General features: G+C 42.6%; 1 protein-coding gene across 2 annotated transcripts in view; it reads right to left on the reverse strand.

Moving 5' to 3' along the window:
- TSPAN5 (tetraspanin 5) overlaps positions 1-13,868 on the reverse strand; it is a 171,477-nt gene that overhangs the window by 29,794 nt on the left and 127,815 nt on the right. For both annotated transcript variants that reach the window (XM_032400877.1, XM_032400876.1), the window contains exon 2: positions 3,060-3,110. In XM_032400877.1, coding sequence (XP_032256768.1) covers positions 3,060-3,110 — 51 coding nt within the window. The remainder of the gene's footprint in view (positions 1-3,059; positions 3,111-13,868) is intronic.

Below are 13,868 nucleotides of genomic sequence, written 5' to 3' on the forward strand. Positions count from 1 at the left end.
CAGTGCAGGGCCCGCTCAGTGCCCACCCTGCGCCCAGTGTCCTAAGGTACCCCAGAAGTAGGGGTGTGAAGGCCAAGGGGAAGAGAGCCTGCAGACCGCCATGGGGAAGACTGCTGCCCTTCTCTGTCCCTCTTTCCCACTGGCCCACTCTCCTCCCACCACCGCCCCACCCTGTGTGTTTCTTCCCTGGGCACCCCCATCCAACCCCACTGCACCTTCTCTGGGACCTTGATTTATTGTTCACCCCCCTTCTTGAATTTACTTCTTGGAAAATACATTTCCCTGGAGTCTGCGTCAGGCACCATTCAAGATGCTGAGGACATGCCATGAAAGGTCTGATGACGGGAAACAGCATGTCACATGGACATGAGTGTGAGGAAGCAGGTCCAAAGTGCAGAGGCGGGTGGGGCGCCTGGGTGGCTCAGTCGTTGAGCGGCTGCCTTCGGCTCAGGTCATGATCCCAGAGTCCTGGGATCAAGTCCCGCATCGGGCTCCCTGCTCAGCGGGAAGCCTGCTTCTCCCTCTCCCACTCCCCCTGCTTGTGTTCCTGCTCTCGCTGTCTCTGTCAAATAAATTTAAAAAAAAAAAAAAAAGTGCAGAGGCGGGTGGTCATATATGTTCCACGGGCAGGTCATTTGAGCCAGACTTGGAGGAGAAGGAGCAAAGCTTGGTGATAGCTAGGCAAGCAGTGCTCAGAGCAGGAGGGAAACAAATGTCCCTTGAGACTCCTGGGGGGACCGTGTCTAGAGCAGGGCCAGTGAGGGCAGAGGCAGAGATGCCATTAAAGCAGGAAAAAGGTCTCAGTGTTGGGGCAAGGGCCCAAAGGGGACTCTATCAACTTTACGTTCTGCAGCGAGCTATGGAGAATCAGCTGACTGGAGCAGAGAAGTGAAATCATCTGACATACATCTTAAAGAAGTCTCTTGAGGTAGCAGGGGGACCAGTGCAAATCCACTGCAGTTAGAGAGACCTTGGTGGCCAGCATCAGAGTGTAGCATCCAAGGTTGTAAGAAGTCCTCAGCTAGTTACATTGTCAGGGCCCCACAGATGCAGGGACTCTGCATCATTCACCGGTGTGTCCCCATGCTGAGGGGTGGGGGAGTGCAGGGGTGCGGAGATACGGCCAATGTGCACCAAAGTGGGTTCCTACATGTCCTTTACCCTCTGCTACCTCCACCTGGTCCTGGCTCACAGAATTCTGCTACACAGTAGCCGGGTGATTCGCCAAGTAACTTCAGCTCTCCAGGGAAACTTTCCATTTATTGGTAGTGGCCTTGACAAAGAGGGGACTGCTATTTCCCCCCCACCCAAAGACCACAGCACCCCTTGGTCTGATATTTGTGTGGCACTGTCAGCTTTAGAATTTTGTGATTTTATCACAGAAGAGACCTTTGGGGCAACTGATGAAACAAGAAGGTAATTATATTTCACAAAGAGAAAAAAAAAAAACCTTCAAAATTACCAATGGTCTGTTTATTGCTACCAAAGACAATTAGTTCATTTAATGCCTTCCAACATCTTTTCAAATCAGATAGAAGACTCTTATTAAAGGAGGATTATAAAAAGCTGTGTTATCCGGCATTAACCAATCAGAAGGCTTCTAAAAGTAACATTTCTGAGATTCCACCAATACAAATCTACAAGCTTACAAGGGGACTGATTCGCAGAAGCGAATCATAATCATAAAAGACAAATATTCAACATAAAAGTTTCTAGAGATGAAATTATGTCTGTTTGGGGACCTTGTCTCCCTTCATCACTGCCCTGCGTCAGAATGTTGCTGGCAGGTGGTTGGTTTTCTATAAAACATTTTACATTCTGTAGAAGTATTCTGTAAATAAACAGAGGGTGGTTCACTTTCAAAACCCAGGATTTACTTTGAGTTTTATTTGACGCAATCTGAACTTTTTTTTTTTTACTTGTAGAAATTCCTACTGGCATCTGAGGGGCTTTTGTTTGCTGGACTTTCTTAGTTTTGCTCTCCTAATACACAGAATATCTCACAGTAACTCTTGGCTTCAGGCCATGGTCAGGGTCAAAGGAAGAAATACCGAAGGGATAACAGACAGGTCTTCTGGGAAAACTGAAGCTAATCTCTGTGTTTGTGAGTTTTCACCCATCCACACACTCCCTCACTCCCGCAAGGTGGGAGATAAAGTCCTGTCAATGATTCAACTCCCAAAGGAGGAAGAAAAAAGGAGTTCATGTTAATTTTTGAATTCCAGTGCTTGGCCTCAGTAGAACTTGTCAAGAAACAAAAGGTGCAGATGGGAAGTAAGGCAGAGAAGTGGACACAGGGTGGTGGGGTCATGAGCGTGCTGTTTAGAGCATCAACTGTCCAGAACATTGTATCTTCATCGTAGCCTAGAATATGCTACTCTATATTTCCAGATTATTTCCTAGGAAATGTTGAGGAAATATTTCCTAGGAAATATTGTATTTGCTCATAAGTACATAAATATTGTAATCATAAATGCCGTATATTGTATTTGCTCATAAATTTAACATTCCTGAATACTTTCAATCAGCAGAGAAGTATTCACATTCTTTAGTATTTACGTGAAGTTCATCTGATTTTCAAACATGAATTATATCCAGCTTCCTTCATACAACATGCTAATAGCTTATTATATAATGCTCACACTGAAAAGAAAAATCATCTTTATGGCTTGAGTAATTTTCTAAAGGGTTAAAAAAAGAGAGAGAGAAGGCTGCAGGTGGTTTAGTGATATTTATAAGCATTACTGAAATTCTTGTGCCAGAGTGAGGAAATGTTCCACAAAAATAGGTTATCTCCAGCTAACTGATACAATTTCAACACACGATCTCTGTTATGCACATGTATTGTTACTTTTGTAATTATTTTGATATAATGACTGATTTAGTCTTCGTTCTAAGGAGCCTTAGAAATATGACATTATCTTCCAACAACACTTTCTTTCATTAAAGAATGTTTCTTTATACTCTGCAGTTGTCAAAGAGGAAAAGGAGACAACATGTAGTACAATGAGCAACCTCTAACAACCAAAAGGGGTGCATTTTCATGATATTCAACTTACTTTTTCATTCCACGCCCACAGTCCAATTCCAAGAAATGCTATTCCCAAAAACTGAAAGAAAGAAAGAAAGCGTGTTAAGTATAAGGGTAAATGCCATGTTTTTACTAACACAAAGTTTTCAACCGATTCTTTTGTCACTTTACTAGGCTGAGAAATACTCCTATCTAAAATCTGAGTAACAGCCTTTGACAGAAAAATACCGTAATCACTTTGATTAAAATTAAGCATTCAGAAGGGTTGAGTAAAGAAAACGTGGTATATATATTCAATGGAATATTATTCAACCTTAGAAAAGAAGGAAATCTTGTCATTTGCAACAACATGGATGAACCCGGAGGGCATTATGCAAAGTAAAATAAGCCAGACAGAGGAGATAAATACCACACAATATCATTTACATGTGGAATCTAAATAAATAAATTGAACTCATAGAAACAGAGTAAAAAAGTGGTTGCCAGGGGCTGGGGGAAATAGAAAAAGGTTAGCAAAAGGGTACAAGCTGTAAGATGAATAAGGTCTGAGGATCTAATGTAAACACCGTGACTACAGTTGGTAACACCGTCTTGTAAAACTGAACTTCCGCTAAGGGAATGGAAATGATGTCACACACAGGAAGGTCTACGTGAGGTGATGGATGTGTTAACTCAAGGGTGGGGAATTCCTTCACAATGTATATGCATAGCGAATCATCATGTTGTACTCTTTAAATATCTTATAATTTTGTCACTTTTATCTCAATAAAGCTGGAAAAATAAAAATTTTTTAAGTTTTTTTAAAAAGAAGGGTTGGGGACATGTAGGTGCTTCGAAGTCATTGACATTATGAAGAATAATAATTAGGTAGATCCTTGAGTAAAACCAAAGTTATAAATACTGTTTAATGGTGCCTTTTAATGTAGGAAAGGGCACAGTACCTGCCCCCATACAGCCAAGCCTGGTATTCACTAGAAAATGGAATACCAGGGACATGAACGGAAAAGAGCTGGTGATTCTCTCTCTCCACACCATCATGCCACTGGAAATGGGCCAGGAAGAGGGCATGCAGAAGCCCTCAACACACTCTTTACCACTTCTTCAGAAGGTAACATGAATCTTACAAAGTCCAATGTGACCCAAGAAAAATCCTGAAGTCTTCCATTTTTCAGAAACTTAAATGACTTCTATCGTCCTTGAGAGGGCTTCCACAGCTTGGCCTGGTCTCAACTCAGTGCCATAACTTCGCATATGCCAGGGAGCACACAAACACCACAGTGCTGCCCCTGAGCTGTGTTGAGTGGGGGGTGGGGGAGCAAGCAGTAATCAGGGGGATTTCCCATTGTAGTTAGTTGTCACTTTATTTCATCTGCTCTGACATACACATTTCTCCCCGCCCCCCACATTTTAACATGTCTGAAATCGGGACAGATCTTAAAAGCGATGGTATCTCAGTTCTTTCCCCTTGATTTTACCTAAAATAATAGCAGGTCCTGCAATCAGGGTGTCCCATGTTTGATGACACATTGTACAGGGCTGTCCACCCCCTCAGAGCTCAGTGGTCAGGACCGGGTGTAATTGCCCATGACCAAGGGCACATCTTATTCCTCATCTTCATTACCAAGAGCAACTCTGAATTTCCTTCCCAAACACTGAAGTGAAAAGAGAGCGGGCAGGTTAACGAGCAATTTCAATCTGATGGCAGCAGTGCACCCTGTTTATTTTACTAACATCTTGATTAAGTTAAATGTCAGGAAAGCTGTCCACTGAGAGAGGTGCGCACAGAAGACGGGTGTGCGGGTGCTTATTCTTTGCCGTCCTGGGGAAATCGGAGAGCTGTCCACCTGGCGAGGTCTTCATCCGCAGCAGGTGGTTGCTGACACATTGTGGGCATTGGCTCATCAATCCGAGGGGGACTGGGGGAAACAGCGGGAGTGGAGGGGAAAGGGGGGGACTGAAAAAAAAAACAGACAGCTGACGGCCCTGAAAATCTGGTTGTGTTTTTAGAAGCAGAATGTCCCAAATCTCCTGCCAATTATTGGACTCCAGTGAAATCGCATCCAATACCTTCAGAACCCGCAGACGCAAAAGCTCCAGCATGTCCTTGATTTGGCAAAAACAGAAGACCCCTTTCTTCCTGCTCTTTGCTCTCAGAGGTTTGGAAAGGGTTTCGAAAGAGTTGTTGTTGTGAACATCCCGACAGAAAACTATGCTCGGTCCCTCTATGGCCCTGGTCAGAGTGCTGTGTCACTTTAGGTTTTTGACGGAAAACGACAAATGCACCAGTCCCCCAAATGACTCCAAGATACTTGGGACTCTGTAGTACAAAAACAGAGCAATTCAGCATGTTACTTTCATATGCAGAGGTCCTAGGCACAATAGGGTAATGCGTGACAAGTGCAGACACAGCATCCCATCAGACCTTGAAATCAGAGTGCTTGACTTCACACCCATTGATGTGAAACTCATCCCAGAGAAAAGCCTCACCTTCTCACAGCTAAAGCTCTTCATGGACAAATGGTCAACCACCTTCCCTGGTGCAGTACTTAATCACCGTCACCATAAGCAGTGGGTGGTGGGTGGGATGGCGTGGCAGAGAACAATCACGGTCAGCTCTGCCTCTTGGCGGGGGGGGGGGGGGGCGGGACGTGTCCCCACGGAGGGCTCCTGTCTAATCGCTAACATTTATTTCTTCTTATTACTGGACAGGCTCTGTGCTATTATTAGTGCTTTGTATGAAGTGTCTCTTTTAAGCTTCACCACAATTTTACTGTGGAAGAGGCACTGTTATTAACCCCATTTTAAGAAAGGGAAGAATGAGGCTTACAGCGTTTCATTTGCTTAGAAGCACACCGCTACTGAACGAAGCAGCAGAGATGTGAACCAAGAGGAGACTGAATCAAAGTATGCATTCTTACTAATCCTGAAAAATTCCCATTTTCCCCCATGGGATAGAAAGTAGAGGCATTTAGGTTAGAATTACATGTGATATGACGAGGACATCGTATATTCCTTCCCCAGCAAGCAAAGTGGACTTGAAGAGGTTAAACAATGAGAACCCTGCCTTCACACAAGGACTGGTTGGTTGTAGAACAGAAATTCCCATGTGCGTGTCAGCAATGGAGTGACCCAGAAGAACAGAGAAATTCAACAGTGGATCAACTCTCTCCTCTTTGTATGAAGCTCTCCTCTCTTCTGGGCACTTTGAAAACCCCTTTTCCTTCACAAATCATATAACAACAGATTGGAAACCAGTGATTTTCCACCCAGGGGGGTGGGAATCAGAATTTAAAGAAGACTCACAGACAATTTCCTCTACAATCTTGCTCTAATAATCTTGCTCTAATACTTCCTGCTTTAACTGTGACTCTCCAAACAAGGTTTAAAAATGTGAAGAAAAAACACAGTGAAGAAAAGCACTCCCTACCTAAGCAAGCCAGCGGCGCAGGGCCGGGGCCTCAGCCGTGCATACCTTCAGTGCTACATCACCAGCAAACATCCTCCCAATTACTCTCAGCCCATATGTTTTGTTTTAAAATCAAGTTGTTCCAGCTTCAAATAATTAAACAGAAAAGAGCCAAAAAACAGAGACAGGCACGCAGCACTTGAGGCACGCTGAGTTTCCCCTTTCCCACCTCCAGAAGAAAAGTCGACCATAAACCACCAAACTGACCTCATTCTGAAACCTTGAGGCCAACTTCCAGGGAATGGGGAAGAACACTTAAAGTCAACTCTTCATTCCTTTGGAAGCGGGGGGCACCCCACAGCAGATTGGAGGCCTCTCCCCACGGGGCAATAGAGGCAAACGTGCAGTATAAATGTTTGACCACCCAATTTTTGATGTTTTAAAACGAGTACCAATAATTTGGCCAACATTTGTTCAGTGCTAGGTATGAACTGGGCACTGTGTTTTATACAAATTCACCGAGACAGCACTGCCTAATACAGCAGCTCCCAGGGGCTGGGACACACCGCAGTGTGCTAACACACGGAAGACGCACATTGGATTTTAAAGAGTTAATTATAAATTCAAAGAATGGAAAATCCTCAGTAGTTATTTTATTACTGATTATATGTTGAAATTATAAACTTTGGATATTTTGAAATAAATAGAATATATTATTAAAATTAATATTATCCCCATTTTATAGATAAGGAAACAAGACCTCAGAAACCTTAAGTCGTGTTGCTCAGGAGATCGGAGTCCTCAGCCCAAGCTCAAAACTGTTTTAGTACTTTCCTGAAACTCTTGTCCTAAGACTCAAAATCACCCCTTTAGTTTCTAGGCACTCAGGGCAAAGGTGGGTATTCCTAACTGGAATGGAGAATGGACCGGAATGGAGACTGGACCTAGGTGGAAACAGAGGGGCATGCTGATGGAAGCCCCCTGGGTATGGCAGCATAAAAGCCAGCAGAGGTGACGCTCAGGAAAAGCTAGAGAGGAAAATGGCCCTAGGATGTGACCAGGGCAACTGGACATCTCTGCCAGGAAGGACACATCTGCCCCCTTTTGGGGACGGCAAACAGAAAATCTCTTTCTCCATCTGCTGCTTCAGTCCGAGCTGAGCCTCCAACACCTTGGAAGTAGAACAGTGCTCCATTCTAACTGGTATAATAGACAACTTAAAAAGCCACTCATCCATCCATCTACAATCTTCAGATATTCTTGAGTTCTTACTTCGTGCTAGGTACTACTTTTCTCTTGTGATAAATATAGATACAGTCCTTGCCCCCAGTGAGTTATACAGTCCAGTGAGAGAGAGAGATGTTAATCAAATAAAGCATAAAAGACAAAAGTGCCCTTGATGGTGATGTTAAGGAGAAGAAACTAAGGCCAATACAAAAGAGGAACACCTGACCCAGAGAGCAGTCCAGGAGGGCTTCCCTATGTCAGGGAGGTAGAAACTGGGGTCTGAAAGATGAGAAGATGTTAACTGGCAAAGAAAGGAAGGAAGAGTATTTCAGGCAGTGGGAAGAGAACGTGCAAAGGCCCCGTGGTGAGAGGAACACAGCAAGTAAAAATGTCTAAAGGGTGATTTGTGTGACTGGTGTGTGGAGAATGGGTGGAAAGTGGCAGGTGTGTCATTAGCGACCTGAGCATGGACCAGCTCATGCAGGGCCCCATAAGGCACAGCAAGGAGTCCAGTCATTACGCTAAGAGTGACAGGAAGCCTTCTAAGGGCCATCTGTGTGTAGTGGGCTGGGATGGGGCAAGGACACAGACCTTAATCAGATTTGGGCTGCAGAAAAGATAAGAGAGAGTCCAGACTGGACACACAGGGACTGGAAGGAGGCAGCTTTAGTCACGCAGACAATACCTGATTGTGTCCTGGATGGAAATGTGAAGAAAAAGATGGAACTGAGACTATTTAAAAGTAAAACTGACATTTACAGTGATGGCTCGATTTGGTGAAGGGCGGGCAAGGGTGAAGGAAAGAGAGGGAGGTGTTAAGGAAAATTCCTGTTTCTGGCACCTTCTACATGGAGACTATGGCTCTTCAAAATCCATCTTATGTCCTCTCTGACAGAAATAAATCTCAGGTGCCAATTTCATAACTAGCTTAACATCTAGTGGCATTTCTGAAGGATAGCTTTCTTTTATGGTATTTTGCCAGCTATCTGAATTCTCTTTATAAAGGAGCATATTTCAGCTTGTATACTTAAAAAAATAAGTTATTTAAAATCTATACACACATCTACCTCCCCCCACTTGTATTCATAAATGGAAGCAATAATGTACAGGTGTACATTAAAGGTCACAGGCAACTCCTAAGTAGACATTTTCAATCCTCTTTGCTTAAAAAACAACAATTACGTCAATGGCATCTGCCCAGCATCCCGTGAACAGACTCAAAATAACAATGCAGCAAGGTAAACACAACATAGGAAAATAAAGATCAGGTCAATCTTCTCACCTAAATTAGAGCCTCAAAAATATTATCCAAAACAACAATGGAAGGAACTGTTCTTCCTTCGACATTCTGATGAAGTTTTAAAAAAAATTTTTAAGCTCTGCCTGAATAAACAGGAGAGATTCATTGAAAACATTTGGCACAGAAGAGAGGAAAGAGTGCCTTAAGGAAAAAAATGTATTTTCCTTAAACTACAACACAGGTATTTTTCAATAGATGTTTGCTGACACTTTCGTGTGACCACCACTCCAGTTCTCGCAGGGAAGGGGTGGGTGGGTGCAGTTCACATAAGTGTGCCAAATATTTAGGTTAACAAAACACATGTTGCCTTTATAGAGAAGGGCTGATATTAGGAATAAAAAGCCTCCGGGCATAATTCTTGCCACATCAGAGGAGTAAGCCTGGGCTGTGTAGAAAATTCAATACACAGAAAGTCAATCCCAATCTTGCCACTGGGTCCCCGTGTCCCAGCTGGTGCATTCAAACGGTCCAGGAACCCTCATGAGAAGATGGCCTGACAGATAAAGCCCAAACCTGTAAACAGGACATTCCCCATCTGAGCCGGGGTCACCCTGCCACACGTCACTTGGCCCCGACGGCCTCCATGCAGCCTGAACACCTGAGCACACGCGGCCCGCGGGGTGCCCCTGCCATGGCTCCGAGGTTCTGTGATCTCAGGAAAGGCTCTTCGTTCGTTAACACTTATCTGAGCATCTCCTATGAGCCCGGCAGCGGGCTAGGGGTTTGGGATAAATCAGGAAACAAAACAGAAAACTGCCTGCAGCGGGGCTGACGTTCTGGCTGGGCTGGACGGGGAGGGAAAAGCGAGACAAAGAAACATAAATGAGTAGACAATACAGGTTTTTTTTTTTTTAATTTTATTATGCTGTTAGTCACCATACAATACATCATTGGTTTTTGATGTGGTGATCCACGATCCATTGTTTTCGTATAACACCCAGTGCTCCATGCAATACGTGCCCTCCTTAATACCCATCACCAGGCTAACCAATTCCCCCTCCCCCCTCCCCTCTAAAACCCTGTTTGTTTCTCAGAGTCCATAGTCTCTCATGGTTGACCTCTCCCTCCAACTCCCCCCGCCATTTTTCCCTTCCTTCTCCTAATGTCCTCCATGCTATTCTTTATGTTCCACAAATAAGTGAAACCATATGATAATGGACTTTCTCTGCTTGACTTCTTTCACTTAGCATAATCTCCTCCAGTCCCATCCATGTTGATGTAAAAGTTGGGTATTCATCCTTTCTGATGGCTGAGTAATATTCCATTGTACATATGGACCACATCTTCTTTATCCACTTGTGTGTTAAAGGGCATCTCGGCTCTTTCCACAGTTTGGCTATTGTGGACATTGCTGCTATGAACATTGGGGTGCATATGGCCCTTCTTTTCACTACATCTGTGTCTTTGGGGTAAATACCCAGTAGTGCAATTGCTGGGTCATAGGGTAGCTCTATTTTTAAATTTTTGAGGAACCTCCAAATTGTTTTCCAAAGTGGCTGTACCAACTTGCATTCCCACCAACAGTGTAAGAGGGTTCCCCTTTCTCCACAACCTCTCCAACATTTGTTGTTTCCTTCCCTGTCCATTTTTGCCTTCTAACTGGTGTAAGGTGGTATCTCAATGTGGTTTTGATTTGGATTTCCCTGATGGCTAATGATGATGAACATTTTTTCATGTGTCTGTTAGCCATTTGTATGTCTTCTTCAGAGAAGTGTCTTTTCATATCTTCTGCCCACTTTTTGACTTGATTATTTGTTTTTTGGGTGTTGAGTTTGAGAAGTTCTTTATAGATCTTGGATACCAGCCCTTTATCTGTAGTGTCATTTGCAAATATCTTCTCCCATTCTGTGGGTTGCCTCTTGGTTTTGTTGACTGTTTCCTTTGCTGTACAGAGCTTTTTATCTTGATGAAGTCCCAAAAGTTCATTTTTGCTTTTGTTTCACTAGCTGTTGGAGATGTATCTTGAAAGAAGTTGCTGTGGGCGATGTCAAAGAGGTTACTGCCTATGTTCTCCTCTAGGATTTTGATGGATTCCTGTCTCACATTGAGGTCTTTCATCCACTTTGAGTTTATCTTTCTGAATGGTGTTAGAGAATGGTCGAGTTTCATTCTTCTACATGTGGCTGTCCAATTTTCCCAGCCACCATTTATTGAAGAGACTCTTTTTTTCCATTGCATATTTTTTCCTGCTTTGTCAAAGATTATTTGACCATAGAGTTGAGGGTCCACATCTGGGTTCTCTATTCTGTTCCACTGGTCTATATGTCTGTTTTTGTACCAGTACCATGCTGTCTTGGTGATCACAGCTTTGTAATATAGCTTGAAATCGGGCAACGTGATGCCCCCAGCTTTGTTTTTCTTTTTCAACATTTCCTTGGCGATTCGGGGTCTTTTCTGATTCCATACAAATTTTAGGATTGTTTGTTCCAGCACTTTGAAAAATGTCATTGGAATTTCGATCGGGATGGCATTGAAGGTATAGATTGCTCTGGGTAGCAGAGACATTTTAACAATGTTTATTCTTCCAATCCATGAGCATGGAATATTTTTCCATCTTTTGTGTCTTCTTCAATTTCTTTCATGAGTGTTTTGTAGTTCCTAGAGTATAGATCCTTTACCTCTTTGGTTAGGTTTATTCTGAGGTATCTTATGGTTTTTGGTGCTATTGTAAATGGAATCGTTTCTCTAATTTCTCTTTCTACAGTTGCATTGTTAGTGTATAAGAAAGCAACTGATTTCTGTGCATTGATTTTGTATCCTGCCACATTACTGAATTGCTGGATGACTTCTAGTAATTTGGGGGTGGAGTCTTTTGGGTTTTCCACATAAAGTATCATGTTGTCTGCGAAAAGAGAGAGTTTGACTTCTTCTTTGCCAATTTGAATACCTTTTTTTTTTTTTGCTGTCTGATTGCTGTTGCTAGGACTTCTAGTACTATGTTGAACAACAGTGGCGAGAGTGGGCATCCTTGACATGTTCCTGATCTTAAGGGAAAGGCTCTCAGCTTTTCCCCATTGAGGATGATATTCGCTGTGGGTTTTTCAGAGATGGATTTTATGAACTTGAGGAATGTGTCCTCTATCCCTATACTCTGAAGAGTTTTAATCAGGAAAGGATGTTGTATTTTGTCAAATGCTTTTTCTGCATCAATTGAGAGGACCATATGGTTCTTCTCCCTCCTCTTATTAATGTGTTCTATCACATTGATTGATTTGCAAATGTTGAACCACCCTTGCATCCCGGGGATAAATCCCACTTGGTCATGGTGGATGATCCTTTTAATGTATTGTTGGATCCTACTAGCTAGGATTTTGTTATCCATATTCATCAGGGATATCGGTCTGAAATTCTCCTTTTTGATGGGGTCTTTGCCTGGTTTGGGGATTAAGGTAATGCTGGCCTCATAGAGTGAGTCTGGAAGCTTTCCTTCTGTTTCTATTTTTTGAAACAGCTTCAGTAGAATAGGTATTATTTCTTCTTTGAATGTTTGGTAGAATTCCCCAGAGAATCCATCAGGCCCTGGACTCTTGTTTTTGGAGAGGTTTTTGATCACTGCTTCAATCTCATTACTGGTTATTGGCCTATTCGGGTTGTCAATTTCTTCCTGTTTCAGTCTTGGCAGCTTATAGGTTTCCGGGAAGGCCTCCATGTCATCCAGATTGCTCAGTTTATTGGCATATACTTGTTGATAATAATTTCTAATAATTGTTTCTATTTCCTTGGTGTTAGTCGTGATCTCTCCCCTTTCATTCATAATTTTATTAATTTGGGTCCTTTCTCTTTTCTTTTGGATAAGTCTGGCCAGTGGTTTATCAATCTTATTAATTCTTTCAAAGAACCAACTTCTAGTTTCATTGATCTGATCTACTGTATTTCTGGTTTCTAATTCATTGATTTCTGCTCTAATTATTTCTCTTCTAATGCATGGCTTAGGTGTCATTTGTTGTTTTTGCTCTAGTTCTTTAAGGTGTAGAGTTAGTTGGTGAATTCGGGATTTTTCTATTTTTTTGAGTGAGGCTTGGATGGCTATGTATTTCCCCCTTAGGACGCCTTTGCAGTATTCCATAGGTTTTGGACTGATGTGTTTTCGTTCTCATTGATTTCCATGAATTGTTTAAGTTCTTCTTTGATTTCCTGGTTGACCCAAACATTCTTGAGCAGAGTGGTCTTTACCTTCCATGTGTTTGAATTTCTTCCAAATTTTTTCTTGTGATTGAGTTCCAGTTTTAAAGCATTGTGGTCTGAGAATACGCAGGGAATAATCTCAATCTTTTGGTATCGGTTGAGACCTGATTTGTGACCCAGTATGTGGCCTATTCTGGAGAAAGTTCCATGTGCGCTCGAGAAGAATGAGTATTCTGTTGTTTTAGGGTGGAATGTTCTGTAAATATCTATGAGGCCCATCTGGTCCAATGTATCATTCAAAGCTCTTGTTTCCTTGTTGATTTTCTGCTTAGATGATCTGTCCGTTGCTGAGAGTGGAGTATTGAGGTCTCCTACAATTAACCGTATTGTTATCAATGTGACTCTTTATTTTGGTTAACAGTTAGTTGGCTTATGTAGATGGCTGCTCCCATGTTGGGGGCATAGTTAGTTAGATCTTCTTGTTGGATAGACCCTTTAAGAATGACATAGTGTCCTTCTGTGTCCCTAATTACAGACTTTAGTTTAAAATCTAATTTGTCTGATATAACAATTGCTACCCCAGCTTTCTTTTGAGGTCCGCTGGCATGGAAGATGGATCTCCATCCCTTCACTTTCAGTCTGGATGTATCTTTAGGTTCAAAATGAGTCTCTTATAGACAGCATATGGATGGGTCCTGTCTTTTTATCCAATCTGCAACCCTGTGCTGTTTTATGGGAGCGTTTAGGCCGTTCACGTTGAGAGTGATTATTGAAAGATA

This window comes from Phoca vitulina, unplaced genomic scaffold (genome assembly GCF_004348235.1).
Source record: "Phoca vitulina isolate PV1807 unplaced genomic scaffold, GSC_HSeal_1.0 scaffold3, whole genome shotgun sequence".
Lineage (NCBI taxonomy): Eukaryota > Metazoa > Chordata > Mammalia > Carnivora > Phocidae > Phoca > Phoca vitulina.